This window comes from Ceratotherium simum, chromosome 18, assembly GCF_057802395.1.
Source record: "Ceratotherium simum simum isolate JZ-2026a chromosome 18, ASM5780239v1, whole genome shotgun sequence".
NCBI lineage: Eukaryota > Metazoa > Chordata > Mammalia > Perissodactyla > Rhinocerotidae > Ceratotherium > Ceratotherium simum.
The window spans coordinates 51414697-51431431 of record NC_141917.1 but is presented as its reverse complement, the minus strand read 5'-3'; the positions used below and the strand labels follow the sequence as shown (position 1 = coordinate 51431431).

Sequence of the window (16735 nt, the reverse complement as noted above, 5' to 3'; positions counted from 1 at the left end):
GCTCACTCTTGCTTTCTCTAGCAGTTCTCGTTGCCTTAATTCTTGGCAATGTCTAGAGATATTTTTGATTGTCACGACTGGTGGCTGATATTACTGGCATCTAGTGGGTAGAGGCAATGGATGCTGCTAAACATACTTCAGTGCACAGAATGGCCCCCAACAACAGAGAGGTATCTAGTCCAAAATGTCAGTACTGCTGAGGTTGAGAAACTCTTCCTTAGACCTGGTCATTACCCAAACTGCATTCCCTCCATAATCTCTATCTTAAACATTTCACTTCCTGACCACTACTGCCTGTCTTTCCAGCTGACTCCCTCTAGAATCCCTACCCCAACAATTCTTTGACCTTACCAATACCTCCAATCTGTTGATCCCTTACCTTTTCCCATCCTTCTTCCTACCCATCTTAAATTCCATGGTTGATCACTATAATCATGCCCTTGTATATCTCTCCCTTTATTACAAACCCAACCTTGTTTAAATCCAGCTCTCAGACTACTCCGTGCCCATATCCATGTGACTATGTATAGATGGAGCAAAACACACAACTTTGCGGACTGGTCCCATTTTGAATTCATGACCACAAGCCTCAAGCAGACCTTTAATGCTGCCTGGCAATCACACTATCTGTTCTTAATTTTATTTATTTTTTCTCCCCAAAGCCCCAGTGGATAGTTGTATCTCATAGTTGCACATCCTTCTAGTTGCTGTATGTGGGACGCGGCCTCAGCATGGCCGGAGAAGTGGTGCATGGGTGCACGCCCGGGATCCGAACCTGGGCCGCCAGCAGTGGAGCACGTGCACCTAACCGCTAAGCCACGGGGCCGGCCCTCACACTATCTGTTCTAAGTTCATTCATATTTTTGCTCTCCTAGAACACTTTCTCATGTCTTCTCAAACCCCCAAAGCTTCTCCCCCGTACTCATTTTTAGTTGATGACATTGCCTCCTGTTCCACCAAGAAAACTGAGGTAATAAGAAAACAACTTCCACAGACTCCTCTGGCCCCATCTACCCAGCCACTAGCATCTTACCTACATACTCTGCCTGCCTGCCTGTCTAACTATTACCATGTACTATGGATTAACTATTTGTGTCCTCCCAAAATTCGTATGTTGAAACCTAATGCCCAATGTGATGGTGTTAGGAGGTGGGGCGCTCATGATTGGGATTTGTGCCGTTATAAAGAGACCCCAGAAAGCTCCCTCACTCCTTCCACTATGTGAGGACAACTAGAAGGTGCTGGCTGTGAACCAGAAAGCAGGTCCTTACCAGACATCAAATCTGCCAGTGCCTTGATCTTGGACTTGCCAGCCTCCAGAACTATGGAAAGAAATTTCTACTGTTTATAAGCTACCCAGTCTGTGATATTCTCTTATAGCAGCCTGAACTGACTAAGATATCATAGATGAACTACCCATTGTCCTTTCTAAACGGAATCTTCTACTGGCATGCTTGATCCCATCCTGTCTCACCTCCAAGAGAGCACTCTAGTTATTCTGCCCTCCTTGTTTTACATCAGCAAATTTCCACTCTCTACTGATCATTTCCATCAGAATATAAACTTTCCATTATTTCTCTCTTCTTAAAAAAGCAAAAATAACAATTAATTACTGTTGCCATACTCCCCCCACAGCCCCCCTCACCGCCTACTTTTTTGCCTCCCTTTTGCCAGAAAACTCTTTGAAAGAATTGTCTATACTTGCTTTCTCCATTTCCTCTCCTTCTATTCTTTCTTAAGCCCACTCCAGCTAGGCCTTTGCCTGCATCTCTCCACACATATTTTTCTCATCAAGGGTACCAGTGATTTCTGTGTTATTTAGTTCAATGGTCAGTTCTCAATCTTTATCTGACTTATTCGCTGCCATTGATAAAGTTAATGATCACTCCTTCCTCCCTCACCTCCTATATACTTTATTTCCGTGACTTCCAGGATACCTCATAATCTCTTCGTTTTCTTCTTAGCTCATTGTTTGCTCCTTCTCTGTCTCCTTTGTTGGTTCCTCTTCGTTCCCTGACCTGGAGTGCCCAGGGTCCAGTGCTTGATCTTCTTCTCTGCATTATCGACACTCACTCTTTTGGTGATATCATTCAGCTTCTTGGCCTTAAATATCCTTTATTTATATGTGGATATTTGTCAAATGTATACCCTCAGCCCAGACCTTTCTTCTGAACTCCAGACTTCTATATCCTACCATCTAGCCTACTAGATATCTCCACTTGTATGTCTAATAGGCATCTCAGATTGAACATTTCCAAGACTGAACTCCTAATCTTCCCACCCAAAATCTGTTCTACCCACAACTTCCCTATCTCAGTCGATGGCAACTCCATTTTTTCAGTTGCTCAGGCCAAAAACTTTGGCGTCATTCTGGACTCTTTCTCTCAGACTCTGTATCTAATCATTCAATAAAGTCTGTTGGCTGTAATTTCAAAATATGTCCAGAGTCTGACCTCTTCTTCCCACCTCCACTGATATCACCCCTGGACAGAACTAAGTATTTCTCATGTGTTTTCCTGTGATAGCTGCTAACTGGTCTCTCTGCTTCTATTGTTGCCACTTCATTGACTATTCTCAACACAGAGGCCTGTGATCTTTTAAAAGAGTAGGTCAGATTCTCTCATTTCTTCACTCAGAATTTTGCAGTGACTCTTCATGTTACTTAGTCGTTGTTTAAAGGATCTATATAATTTGGACTGCTGTGATGAATGTTCAAGACTCTTCCCCTTTCTCATTTGACTTTAGCAAATTAGCTTCCTCACTGTGAATGCACCAAATCCTCTTTCCCAAGGGCTTTTGTTCTAGTTGTTTTCTCTGCCTGGAATGTTCTTCCCCTAGATAATGGTAATACCTCCATCTCCTTCAAGTCTTTGTCAAATCTCTTTTCTGAATGAAACTTACCCTGAGCACTCTGTTAAATCTGCATCCTGCTTCCCACGTGCCCATCGTCTTCGCCTTGTCCTACATTTTATTATTTGTTGTTTATGGTCTACCTCCCCATCCTCCACTAGAATGTCAGTCCCAAGAGTTCAGGGATATTTTCTGTTTTATTCACTGATATATCCAAAGCATTTAGAAAAGTGACTGACACATGGTAGGTTCTCAATAAATATTTGTTGAATTGAATTGATGAGTCAAATAAGTGATCCTGGGCGTATCACTTAGTTGATCTGTATCTTAATTTCTAAATTTATTAGGTGGAGCTGTCTGCTCCCTCACCATCTAATAGATTTGTCAAGAGAATCGGAATCATTGATGGCAGGTACATAGCATATAGAAGCTTTTGAATAAAGTGCTACACACATGGGATATGGTATTATTGAATAAAATTCTTCACTTGTCCTTCTCCTCATCAGTACCAAACAGACTATTATTGTTTGGTGTTAAAGTGGAACAATAATTGTATATAGTATTTCTTTAGATTTTTGTGATTTGTTCCTGAATGTAACCTCCTAAAAGAAGGATCAAATGTAATAATCCCTGTTTCATAAATGAGAATCTTGAGGTAAAAGTAAGATAAATTATTGTACCTAGGTTACTGATTTTTTGGGGGGAGAGGGGGCTGGATTGATAGCGATAATGAGATAGTTCTGAGTTCCAAGGCTGTGGCGGCTTTGTTCACTAAACCATGTGTTTCTCTAAATATGTGTTAGTGTTGAACACTAAACATTTTGGCAACTAGGTTTACTTCTCAAAACAATTGTGTTTACTTATGAAGACTCTAAAATAGTCAAACTCATAGAAGCAGAGAGTAGAATGGTGGTTGCCAGGGGCTGGGGTAAGAGGAAATGGGGAGGTGATGGTCCAAGAGTACAAAGTTGCAGTTATGCAAGATGAATAACTTCTGGAGACCTACTCTGCAGCATAGTGCCTATAGCTAACAATACCCTATTGTATGCTTAAAATTTGGTAAGAGGGTAGATCTTATGTTAAGTGTTCTTCACACACACACACACACACACACATATAAAGGGGGCAAGAGGAAACTTTGGGAGGTGATGGATATGTCTATGACCTTGATGGTGGTAATGGCTTCATGGGTGTATTCTTATCCCCAAACTCATTGAGTTGTGTACATTAATTAAATAATGGACAGCTTTTTATATGTCAATCATACTTCAGTAAAGTGGTTAAAAAATAAAGAACAAAAAACTCCAAACAATTGTGTTTAAAACAAAACAAAACAGCTACCTCCTTTAGTGATACTTAACTGAGCTTAGTATGTGCCAAATCTGTGTTCTAAGGTGAGTGGCAGCAGGGATGAAGGAGCTGGACTGGACTGCCTCAACAAGAGAGAGCAGACAAATCCCTCAGAGTCACTACACGGACTTTTCACTTGTCAGTGTTTAGCTCTGAAGTGCCATACTCTGGTTTTTGTTAAGGGCTTGGTTGGGTTCTATCCATCTTTCACGTGGTTGTGAATTAATGTTTTGTGGGGGAGAAGTGCTCTTTTCCACACATTTTATTGTTTTTTTCCCCTCTAAAATTAAACTGTTACCTCCACTGTAAACAAACAAGTAGATTAAATTTATTGAACATCTACTATTTGCCAGACTCTGTTAGAGTCAAAGATGAGTAAGATGTAGGCCTTATCCTCAAGGAGACAGTCTAAGATGGGAGACAGACATTTAAGTGCATATAATATAGTATGATAAGTACAGTAATAGAAATATGTACCCGCTACATGGCCCAGTAAAGGAAATGACAAATCTGATCAGGGAGGAAAGATGTTGATCAAGAATAAATATATACACACACATACACACATATACTTATTGTTGTTGTTGTTGTTATTATTATTATTTTAATTAACTGTCTTATGGCACTGAGAGCCTATTTCCTTGTGGCCCAACATTTTTAGTGCAAGTACAATCAAAGGGCAAGAACAACTGCTTGGCAGGAATAGAAAGGAAGAGGAGGAGGGATGGGTACATAGTGCAGTATCTTCCATCTAAAAGACACTTAGATTTCTTGTAGTTGGTAACTTAGTTGCTTATTCAGTCTCTTTTCTAAGGAGAATTGTTCTGTGGATAGTGAAAGTAACAGTGTTTCTTTTATGACAGAGGTAATTTTCTGAGGACCACAGTTAATACATAATGTATCTTTTAAAAGTCAAAGAAATGTAAGTGAATCTGTAATAGTCAGACAGAGAAAGATAAATACCATATGATCTCTCTTATATGTGGAGTCTAAAAAATAAAAATAAATAAATAACCAGGCTCAGAAACAGAGAACAGATTGGTGGTTGCTGGAGGCGGGGGTGGGAGGTGAGAGAAATAGGGGAACTGTTTTTGTTTTTAGTTTAAATTAATTGAAAAAAAAAGTCATACACAAATGTAAGAGTATCTATTCCACACTGTCTGGAAGTACACTGGACGTTTTGGCTACGTTCTCAGCTTGTTGAGCCAGGAAAGAATTCCTTTTCAAAGGAGAGCACTCTCAGGATAAGACTCTGCCTCCATTCCTCTCAGGGGCTACTTGTAGAAAGGACAGGATATGCTTTCTTCACGTGATTGCTCTAGTTTAGACTCCTTGTTTGTTTAGACCATTCAAGTGGAACCCACCTAGTTTTCTGCTTCCACTGCCTCCTTCAGCTTCCCTCTCTAATCCATTCTTAACATTCCTACTGGACTTTTAGTTCTAAACACATATCTAGCTATTACTCTCCACTAAATTCTTTAATGGCTCTCCATTTGCCCATAGCATGAAGTCCACATCCTTTAAAATATTATTTATGGTGACTTGTCATCCAACCACAGACTTCCTTTCTAGCGTAATCTCCCACCATGTCTTTCCACGCAGTCCGTACCTTAGCCATACCAGTTATCTTGTCATACACCAAATGTAGATGAGGCACCAGTCACCAGTAAAATGCTATGTATTTTACATACTGTGTTTATCTGCCTCCTTCTATTAAATGGATAGTGATTTTTGTCTGTTAGGTTAACTGCTGTATCTCTCCCACTTTCGAATAACACCTTGCACATAGTAGGTGCTTAATAAATTTGCATGTATGAGTGACTTTTTTAAAGCCAACCTATCTTCACATAAATAAGTATACCAATATTAATATTTAGTGCTTCCCTATGTGCCAGAGACTGTTTCTCTTACTATTTATAATCAGGTTGAGAATTCTATTTCTCACATTAAAAAAAAAAAAGATTTTTTTTTTTTTTAGTTTTATTCAAGGCATTAATTGACATTGATGGTTAATCAGATGTTGATAGAGGGGAGTAAGTTGTTGTTAATGCTTCAACAAGAATATGATGTAATACATATATTGAGAAATTATATTCTAGGTAACATTTTTATGTAAGTGAGGAATAAGAAATCAAGTTGTCTTCCCTTAATAGCTGATCTATAAACAGAAATCTCTGTGCAGCTGAGCCATTTAGTTTTCCTTATGTTCTGTGATCATAAATGCTGAATTACCACAGATTGCAGAGTGCAGATTTCTACCAGAAAAAAAGGTTGTTTCTTTTTTTAGGTTGCTAATTTTTTTTTTCACTATCAAAATTTGTTTCAAGTTGCAATTCAGTGCTTGGAGACAGTTTTTAAAATCAGCCCAGAAGATACACATCTCGCAGTTTCACAGCCTTTGATAGAAATGTTCACAAATTCGTTCTGTAAGGTAAGTTGTCATTGTTTTCTCATTAGTATCTGAGTTAAGTATGACTACAATATTCTGTTGGATTGTTAGTATTTGAGGGGCCAGGCCTACAAGTAACTAACTTCTTTATGGGTCTATGACAGTCCACACAGATACAATTTGGGACACATAATATAACTCTTTTAATGTGTTTTAGATTTTCATATTAGTAGCTATTCTCATCCTCTCACCTTCTTTTATATTTAATGACAGTCTTAGTTGACTTTTTAAGTCCTTTACAGTAACTGAGTATTTTTAGATTTCTGACATCTGAATTGACATTCCCCTAAAATGTGGATTACAAGTTAAAAATAAAAGTTTTAAGGTTTAGGAAGCAACCATGTAGAAATAGATTCATCAGGAATTAAGTCATCATTTTGAAGCATATTTCATGAATTTGGCCACTGATGGGGCTCTTTAAAACAGGGAAAGTTTCGAGGTCAATGTGCAAAAGGAAGACTGAAACCCAGGTTTTCTGATCCCTGCTCCTGAGCACTGTTTACATGTTTCTGGTTTCTGTCCTTTTCAGGAAATATGGACTGTAAGATTGTCTGAAAAATTTTAAGGTTAGTGAGATTAGGGCCCCAGGATGACCTCCTATGTATGTTTTCGTTACATTTTGGTGCCTCATGAACTCCATTTGTTATTCAAGCTTCAGTACAGAATGAGGAACTCAGGAGAGAGACTGAAACATGTAGCGTATGTGTACTTCAGCCTGGCACTGACATTGCTGAGAATACCACATTGACTGTTTCTAGAACTTGTTGGGAAGAGGTCCTTAGAGTTGCAGTGAAGGTGGTAATTTGGCAGTAAACTGCTCCTCTTTTTATACTGGGGGAACGAAGAGTACAGTTATACATTAATTCATCGAACAGATAAATTCTAATTATATGACAAGATGTAAAGAGATAATGGCATGTCTCTGTGTTCTTCATCAGGAAATTCCCCTTTTCTTCTCTTTGCTGTGGTTCTTCCATTGTCTGGGCTGGTGGCCTCCTTAGGGAGCCCCATTTCAGTGGCTGGATATGGCTATGGCTGAAGCCAGCCTTCTTTACTCCTAGATGCCCGAGAGGCCTCTGCGTGGGACAGCACTTGGACTCACTCACTCTGTAGTTCCTGTTGCCACTGATGTAGCGCGGAAGAGATCAGAACCTTTTTTTTTTTTTTTTACCTCCCAGGAAGCTGAAATTGACTTTCATACTCTGTTTATTTATTTGTTTATGTATTGCTGAGGAAGATTCACCCTGAGCTAACATCTGCATCCAATCTTCCTCTTTTTGTATGTGAGCTGCCACCACTGCATGACCACAGACAGACAAGTGGTGTAGGTCCGCACCTGGGAGCCAAACCTGGGCCACCGAAGTGGAGCACACCAAACTTAACCACTAAGCTGCTGGGGCTGGTCCTCATACTCTGTTTAACCAGAGCTCTTTTTCTTCTTTTGCTATTTATTTCTGATTGTATTTAATTGTAAAAATTTGTTGCTTACTATTTTTTTTTTTTTCGTGAGGAAGATTCACCCTGAGCTAACATCTATTGCCAATCTTCCTCTTTTTGCTTAAGGAAGATTCGCCCTGAGCTAATATCTGTGCCAGTCTTCCTCTATTTTGTATGTGGGTCACTGCCACAGCATGGCTGAGGAGTGGTGTAGGTCTGTGCCTGGGATCTGAACCTGTGAATCCTGGGCCGCTGAAGTGGAATGTGCCAAACTTAACCACCAGGCCACAAGGCTGGCCCTATCACTTACTATTTTTAAAATATAGTTTCTTGCAACTGGCTACATAGTATTCTGCAGTGTTGTTTGTGGTATCAGTCCTTTAGCAGCCCTGTTTAACAGCTATGGCTTCATTACACATGTGTGTGTTAGCAGAGTACGACAGAGAAAGTCTAAACTTGTCTGAAGCAGTATCAAGATTGTTATAATTAAAGAAATTGTCTCACTCAGTATACTTGGTTGTTAGATTGGTCATTTTATTTTTAGGATTCTGATTTTCTGTTTTTCCCTCCAATTAAGTTTATATACTAAGTAGATTGATTCCTTGTGTATAAAGTGGATAACACTTGTCCCCACATCATGAGCTGTTTAAATGTATGCAATGAATATGAGAAATCATTTTCAAAGTTGTAAAACTGTGACACTTGCATTAAAATAATTCAGAAGGATTTAGAAGACAGAATGGATTATAATCCATCTTTTTTTTTTTTTTAATTTTTATTTATTTATTGATTTTCCCCCCAAAGCCCCAGTAGATAGTTGCATGTCATAGCTGCACATCCCTCTAGTTGCTGTATGTGGGACGCGGCCTCAGCATGGCCGGAGAAGTGGTGCGTCGGTGCGCACCTGGGATCCGAACCCAGGCCGCCAGCAGCAGAGCGCACGCACTTGACCACTAAGCCACAGGGCCGGCCCTAATCCATCTTTAAATATGCCATTTTTCTGACCCAAAAAAGTTGCTTTTTTTTCGTGGATAAATTGCCTAAGCTTGTGGGAAGAGGTGAAATAGAAAGCACCCTAAAAGCAAGTACTGCAGGGCAGTAATGTGTCTTTGAACTACACTTATATCCTGGCTGACTAGATTCAGTTTTAAGTAGTGACCTCTACTTATAAAGATTCCCATTTGACTCTATACTTTTTTACTCCATTACTTTATGTTTAGAAAAACCGATTAGTAGAGAAAGATTTTTTTAAAATAAGAATGACTCGGGCCGGCCCCATGGCTTAGCGGTTAAGTGTGCGCGCTCCGCTGCTGGCGGCCCGGGTTCAGATCCCGGCGTGCATCAAGGCACCGCTTCTCCAGCCACGCTGAGGCCGCGTCCCACATGCAGCAACTAGAAGGATGTGCAACTACGACATACAACTATCTACTGGGGGGGAAAAAATAAATAAAATCTTAAAAAAAAAATAAAATAAAATAAGAGTGACTCATACACTTTATCAGTGATTTTGTACTAGTGCATATTTGTGTGTAATTATCAAAGTATATTTCCAGTGTTAGAGCCCTCAAGTATATTGAAACTTTTGTCAAGACAAAGATAATGGTGGATATATTTTAAATATAGTATACATATAGCCATATAGTAAATATTGGCTAAAAAATATGCTTTCTCGAAAATTGGAGACTTATTTATGAACTTCAGAATCAAGTTTAAAGGCAACACAATTTTAAAAAGATCTTTCAAAAATGGAAAAATACATTGTGTTCCCAGTGCCAATCAAGATATTTCTAAATTTTAATTTAGTTTTCATAAGCACCTTTGGTTTGAATCTTATTAATGCAAAAGAGGTTTGAGGATAATAGTAGGAGCTAAAAACAGGAATTTTATACTGTTTTTATCATATGATGAAATTAATATATGCCCATTGTTTTAAAAAATTTGGATAATATTAAAAGATACAAAGAAAAGACTGAAAATTTTACTTCCAAATATTACTACTGTAACCTTGTGTGTATACCTTTCCAGTCTTTGTTTTTTACCCTGTGTGCATGTGTATGTATGTGTGCACATATTTAAATAACAGATCATATTGTAAATGCCTTTTTTGGTAAACTGTGAATTTGACATAGTAGGATATTTCTTAGGTTGTTAAATGGTATATTTCAAAATTGTCACTAATGTAAAAAATTCATTGAGCATACTTCTATTCCTATTCTTTGTACACTGATTCTATTTTTTGTTCATGAAGTAGGATTTCTGGATTTAGAGAAAGCAAGTAAAAAAAATTTGATTCACGGTTGCCCATTATCTTCTAGAAAAATTCCACATATTCATTTTTCTAATAAAAGTATGTGAGGGGCCGGCTTGGCGGCATAGTGGTTAAGTTTGCGCACTCTGCTTCAGTGGCCTGGGGTTCACAGGTTTGGATCCTCGGTGTGGACCTATGCACCGCTTATCAAGCCATGCTGTGGTGGTGTCCCACATATAAAGTAGAGGAAAATGGGCATGGATGTTAGCCCAGGGCCAATCTTCCTCAGCAAAAAGAGGAAGATTAGCAGCAGATGTTAGCTCAGGGCTAATCTTCCTCACCAAAAAAAAAAAAAAAAGTATGTGAGAGGATTTTTCCTCTATTTCTTGCTAACACTATTATTTAGGTGTTAGATTTCATGACATGGAATTACAGATTATTTACTATAATATGGGTAATTCATTATTACTTATAGTTCTCTAGGATGACACCATGTAGCTAAATGGAAGCATATTGATTTTTTTTTAATTTCAGAATGACATTCTGCCTCTCTCAAACTCAGCGCCCGAAGATGTGGGAAAAGCTGACCAATTAAAAGATGAAGGTGAATATTTCATAGAAAAATTACTTATTTAGTAAAACTTTCTGAAACTCTGGAGAAGGTGACTTTGTCAATTGATAAGATTCTGGTTTACACTGCCAAGACCGAACTGTCGTAAGTCCACATGGCACTTGTGAGACAGAAATGACTGTGGTAGGGAAGAAGCCTGGAAATATAGAATGGCTTGTGGGCAGTATAGGTATGGCTTGCTTCAAGAAGCAGATCTGTTGTGAGTAAAACTTGCAAAACAAGTAACTAAAGGGGTGATTACTTGTAAATGTATTTGCTATGTGTACTCTAGGATCCCAAATTCTTCTTTATGCTTAATCAAAGAGATGAAAATAATCTTCAGTGTTATTTTAACTTTTGTATATTTGGTGTTTTTGAGTTCTTTGAAATTTGTTAATGCATGCGTATGGCACTTGACTTAAGTGTTTATTAGCACATTTGATTAATACATTATTAAATTTTCTAATTTGGCTATTGAAGCATTCTTGGTTTTAATAAATAAGTCACTGTTGAGGATCTCTGTTCAGTTTTTCCATCGTGTCAGTTATGTTAAGCTATAGAGGAGAGCCAGGTCAGGCTTACAGGATTTGTACTAACAAGCTGTAGGGCAGAGTCCTGATCTTTAGCAGTGACTAAGAGCCAACAAATTCCCTGTCCTATAGGCAGAGAGTTATTTGGGAATACGCCATGTTTCTAAGCTATACAAAAATGGTTCAGAACCATTTTCTGGCTTTTTCTTTAGTTCATATCCTGAAAAAGGCAGTTGAGTTAAAAAAAAAAATCAATTGGCATCTAAAAAGGTAGATATGGACAAGAGTGTGCTTTTCCTATTCCTCAGGACTGGTCATCTCTAGCAGGTCTATAAATACACACCTATAGCACCGTTTTTAATGGCTGCATAGTGTTCCATGGTACTATTAGACCATGACTTACTTATCTAGACAGGTAATTTTGTAATCCTAAGTAACATTGTCTTAATATCTTTGTCTATATTTTCACTACTGTGGATTATCTTCTTAGGATTACATTATAAAGTGCTGTGTTTCTAAGAAATAGACTGATTTCAGTTTCAATTTTTTATTTCCTCTAAGAAATGATATCAATACAGTGACTTAAAATTTTAGAATATTATGACTTTAATAAATTACATGCAAAATAAAGCAACCAAAGCCTCCTTGTCATTTGAGTTATATTATTCCCCAAAGAGTTTGGATTTAAACTATCCAGATACAAATGCATTTTTCATATATTAGTTTCTAATCAAAACACTTTAACGTTTTGTTTTGTACTCACTCAGATTTTTGTAGTGCGTGAAATCCTCAGTGATGCAGTGTATTCTCCACAGCATTTTGCTTTTGCAGCTCTCTTGGTTTAGCTCTAGTAATAATGTTGAATAAATGGCAAATTGAAATTTTATTTTTGTCCCTCGTGTTTACCCCCTTGGGAGACTGCATTCCCTGTAGAGTTTGTTTTGATATAATGAATGTTAGTAAGATGAGGGTTGGGGGATACGCAGGGTGAGACTTGTTTACTGTGGCAACATGGGTAGGTTGAATTACTTACTGTTTTAGCTTTTAACCAAAAGCTTTTATTCTTTGTTTTCACTAAGACATGTCACATCTAAGACACATTACACACAAAGTTAAAGCAATCGTCATTTCATACAGGTTTTGCTATTCACATGAAAACAAATGGCCATGGTAGATCATTAGGCATGGGGTTATTGCAGGCTGCATGTTACACTCATCTGTGTTAATCAAGGCTTCTAGCCAACTAGTACTTTCCCAGAAGGTTGCTTTCAAATATTTTTGTGTGCTTTGCTTCTGAAGAGCTGCGATAAGATCAGGCGAAACCAGGAATGGTTTATTGGTATCGTTCTCTGACATGTCACAGAAGTATGGGCTTATCTCCTAGTAGAGAATTAAAGGAGACAATTTTTAGGAGAGTACCATGTAACTATAAAGTACGGTACAATGCTTAGTTATATTTATCTTCACAAATTTCTTCCTTTGTGTCCTGAATTTTTGCATACTGAATATTTTATGGCTTGAAGCTTTTTATCATTAATATGTATAAATGTATATATACATATAGTATGTATATATACCACACAGTATCTACACATTTGAGGTGGTTTATAGGAAAAGTCATAAAATAGGTTTTAATAATGGTAATAAAGTGCCCTCCCAGGACAAAAAAATCCAACAGCAACAGGAAAATCCCAGTAACCCAGGAAATATAAATCTTTTACATGGAGGAAGCAAATCTATTTAAGTACCTAGACTAATGTTGTTAACTTTTTGCTGAATTATAAAAACTATGTAATCCTCTTAGCTTCCTTAAAGGCTTTATATTAATTTCTTTTTCGAAGTGGGGATCTAAATTTATTTATTTATTTATTTATTTATTTATGTGAGGAAGATCAGCCCTGAGCTAACATCCATGCTAATCCTCCTCTCTTTTTTCCTGAGGAAGACTGGCTCTGAGCTAACATCTATTGCCAATCCTCCTCCTTTTTTTCCCCAAAGCCCCAGTAAATAGTTGTATGTCATAGTTGCACATCCTTCTAGTTGCTGTATGTGGGACTCGGCCTCAGCATGGCTGGAGAAGTGGTGCATCAGTGCGAGCCCGGTTCCGAACCTGGGCTGCCAGTAGTGGAGCGCGAGCACCCAACTGCCAAGCCATGGGGCCGGCCCAATTTTTTTTTTTTTTTTTTTTAACTTTTAAAAAACACTTTGTTGGGCTGGGCCGGAGGCGTAGCGGTTAAGTACGCACGTTCAGCTGTGATGGCATGGGGTTCGGATCCTGGGCGCGCACCGACGCGCCCCTCGTCAAGCTATGCTGTGGCAGCGTTCCATATAAAGTGGAGGAAGATGGGCACAGATGTTAGCCCAGGGCCAATCTTCCTCAGCCAAAAGGGGAGGATTGGCATCAGATGTTAGCTCAGGGCTGATCTTCCTCATACACACACACAGAAAACACTTTATTGAGCTATAGTTCACATACCATGCAATTTGCTCCTTTAAAGTTTACAAATTAATTGGTTTCTAGTATATTCACAGAGTTGTGCAGCCATCACCACAATTATAGAAAATTTTTATCACCCCAAAAAGAAACCATGTACCCATTAGCAGTCACTCTTTATATTCATTTCTGATTCTTTTTGTGTGTGTGTGTGAGGAAGATTAGCCCTGAGCTAACATCTGTTGCCAATCCTCCTGTTTTTGCTGAGGAAGATTGGCCCTGGGCTAACATCCGTGCCCATCTTCCCCTACTTTATGCGTGGGAGGCCGCCACAGCACGGCTTGGTAAGCGGCGTGTAGGTCTGCTCCCGGGATCTGAACCACAGACCCGGGGCCACCAAAGCAGAGTGCATGAACTTAACCACTAGGCCCCCGGGCTGGCCCCACGTCTGATTCATTATTTGCAGTAATTTTTGTATTATTTGGATGCTTTTGTCTACCCGCCTTTCCTTTAATCTTCCTGTTTCTGTTCCTGGCAAATTTACACCCTCCTTCTCCCATTAAGTAGCTAATAATCTCTTAAAAAACAAGGCTAATTAGAGAGCTGCTGGTTTAGAGAAAGCTGGAAGGAATAATAGAGGCTTTTGTGATGTGTAAATCCTCCCTCCTAATCCTAGCGTTTTAAAAATTTCAGTTTTGAACATTGGTTCTTAAAAGTGACTAGGCCATTTTTTTCTGTTTACTGGAATATAAAAGATAGCTGCAGGGAATCCTTTATTTTACTGCCAGTTGTTAACCCAGCTAAATTATTGCCAGATGTACCTGCAGATGCCCTTCCTGAAAATCAGTGCCCTGTGGGCTAGCACTGTAATCTGAAATTCTTTCTAAAAATTAATCTCTAATAATCCCCTTTTTAAAAAGAATCTATGTCTGGAAGGTCTAGCACATAAAAATATTATCTGCCAATAACACATTAGCATGATTAGTTTTACCAGCTTACCAGCACAGCAGAGTTCTGAGGGCTTGGTTCTTCAGCAGATGGATGTCTGACAGGGAAGGAGTGGGAGACCCGGTCCAGACTGAGGTGGTGACTGAGGAGGGTATGGCATCTGGGGTGGGGTGGGGCAGCTCTAAAAGGCAGGAGACAGGTGAAGATAAGGAAGGTGAGGAGAGATTAGATTTTGCCATGAGATAATCATAACTGTTGCATTTACTCACTTATTGAAGCCTGGATTTTATAAAGGACACAAAATTAATTTTTTTCAAGACTGCATTATTAAAATCATTCAAACACACTGAGGGCTAAGGGGTATCAACTCTATAGTACAATATAAAATTTGTCTGCAGTGTGACTGAAAAATCATGTTGCTGATCTTTGTATTATTGTAGTTTCTGTGATTAAAATTTATCTTTCAGACTTTATATTTTTTCTGTATATTGTACTTACTGTACCTATTTATTATTTTATTTTAGGCAATAACCACATGAAAGAAGAAAATTATGCTGCTGCAGTGGCTTGTTACACACAGGCAATAGAACTGGATCCAAATAATGCGGTTTATTATTGCAACAGGTAAACTGGCACTATTGTACCAGGTTTACAGTTCTAAAACATTTGCATACGTAGCTCTGAGGGAGAACTGTAAAATTCATTTAGAAAATTTTGAAAGTTCATAAAAGTATAAAGAAGGAAAAAAATAAAGTTAACACTTAGAGGCAACCACTGTTACTAAACTTCTGGCATATTTTGTGTGATGTAAGTGTAATCAATTTTAGATTCAGCTTTATTCGTTAGCATATCATAAACATGTCCTTCATGTATTGAAATCCTTCACAAACATTATTTAAATTGATACAAATTTGCCTGTTATTACCTCTTAATCTTTTTCATATTTCCAGCACCTATGACCATGGCTGGCAAACAAGCACTCAGTGTTATTTTTTAATAAATGGATATGGGCCGGCCTGGTGGTACAAGCGGTTAAGTGTGAGCGCTCTGCGGTGGCGGCCCGGGGTTCGCCGGTTCGGATCCTGGGCGCACACTGACACACCGCTTGTCAAGCCATGCTGTGGTGGCGTCCCATATAAAGTGGAGGAAGATGGGCATGGATGTTAGCCCAGGGCCGGTCTTCTTCAGCAAAAAAAAGAGGAGGATTGGCAGATGTTAGCATAGGGCTCCTCACACACACACACAAAAAATGGATAGATGTACCTCAATTTACTTACCTGTTGACTGACTGGAAGACATTGAGGTTGTCCATTTTTTTTTTTTCAATATTATAAAGCTGCAGTGAACATCTTTGTTTCTAAAATTATTTTATGGACTTCAGACTTTCTGGCCTTTGGATTTATCTTTGGAAATGCACTCAGTAGGTCTAACAGTATGAACATTTAAAAAATTGTTGATGCAAATGGCAAAATTGTTCCAACTTCTTTGAAAATTAATTTCCTCCCCAGGAGTGTATAAGTGTATCTGTTTTTACCACACCCTTGTCAGTACTAAGTACTTGAATTATTATTTATTATTGTTAATTTACTATTATTGTTATTTTAATAGTAATTGTTCTAATTTACATTTAATTACTGATGAGATTGGACTTTTTTTTTTTTTTTTTTTTTTGGTAAGGCAGATTGGCTCTGAGCTAACATCTGTGCCAGTCTTCCTCTACTTTGTATATGGGATGCCACCACAGCATGGCTTGATGAGTGGTGTGTAGGTCCATGCCCGGGATCCAAACCCGCGAACTCCGGGCCGCCAAAGCAGAGCACGTGAACTTAACCACCTAGCCACTGGGCTAGCCCCTTGGACATTTTTTAAATGTTGGCCA

General features: G+C 38.6%; 1 protein-coding gene across 4 annotated transcripts in view; it reads left to right on the top strand.

The window, feature by feature from the left end:
- The window catches only part of SGTB (small glutamine rich tetratricopeptide repeat co-chaperone beta), a 39302-nt gene that overhangs the window by 3024 nt on the left and 19543 nt on the right, over positions 1-16735 (top strand). For all 4 annotated transcript variants that reach the window (XM_014781669.2, XM_004422876.2, XM_087443336.1 and 1 more), the window contains exons 3-5: positions 6528-6631; positions 10869-10938; positions 15381-15480. In XM_014781669.2, the coding sequence (XP_014637155.1) occupies positions 6528-6631; positions 10869-10938; positions 15381-15480 (274 nt within the window). The remainder of the gene's footprint in view (positions 1-6527; positions 6632-10868; positions 10939-15380; positions 15481-16735) is intronic.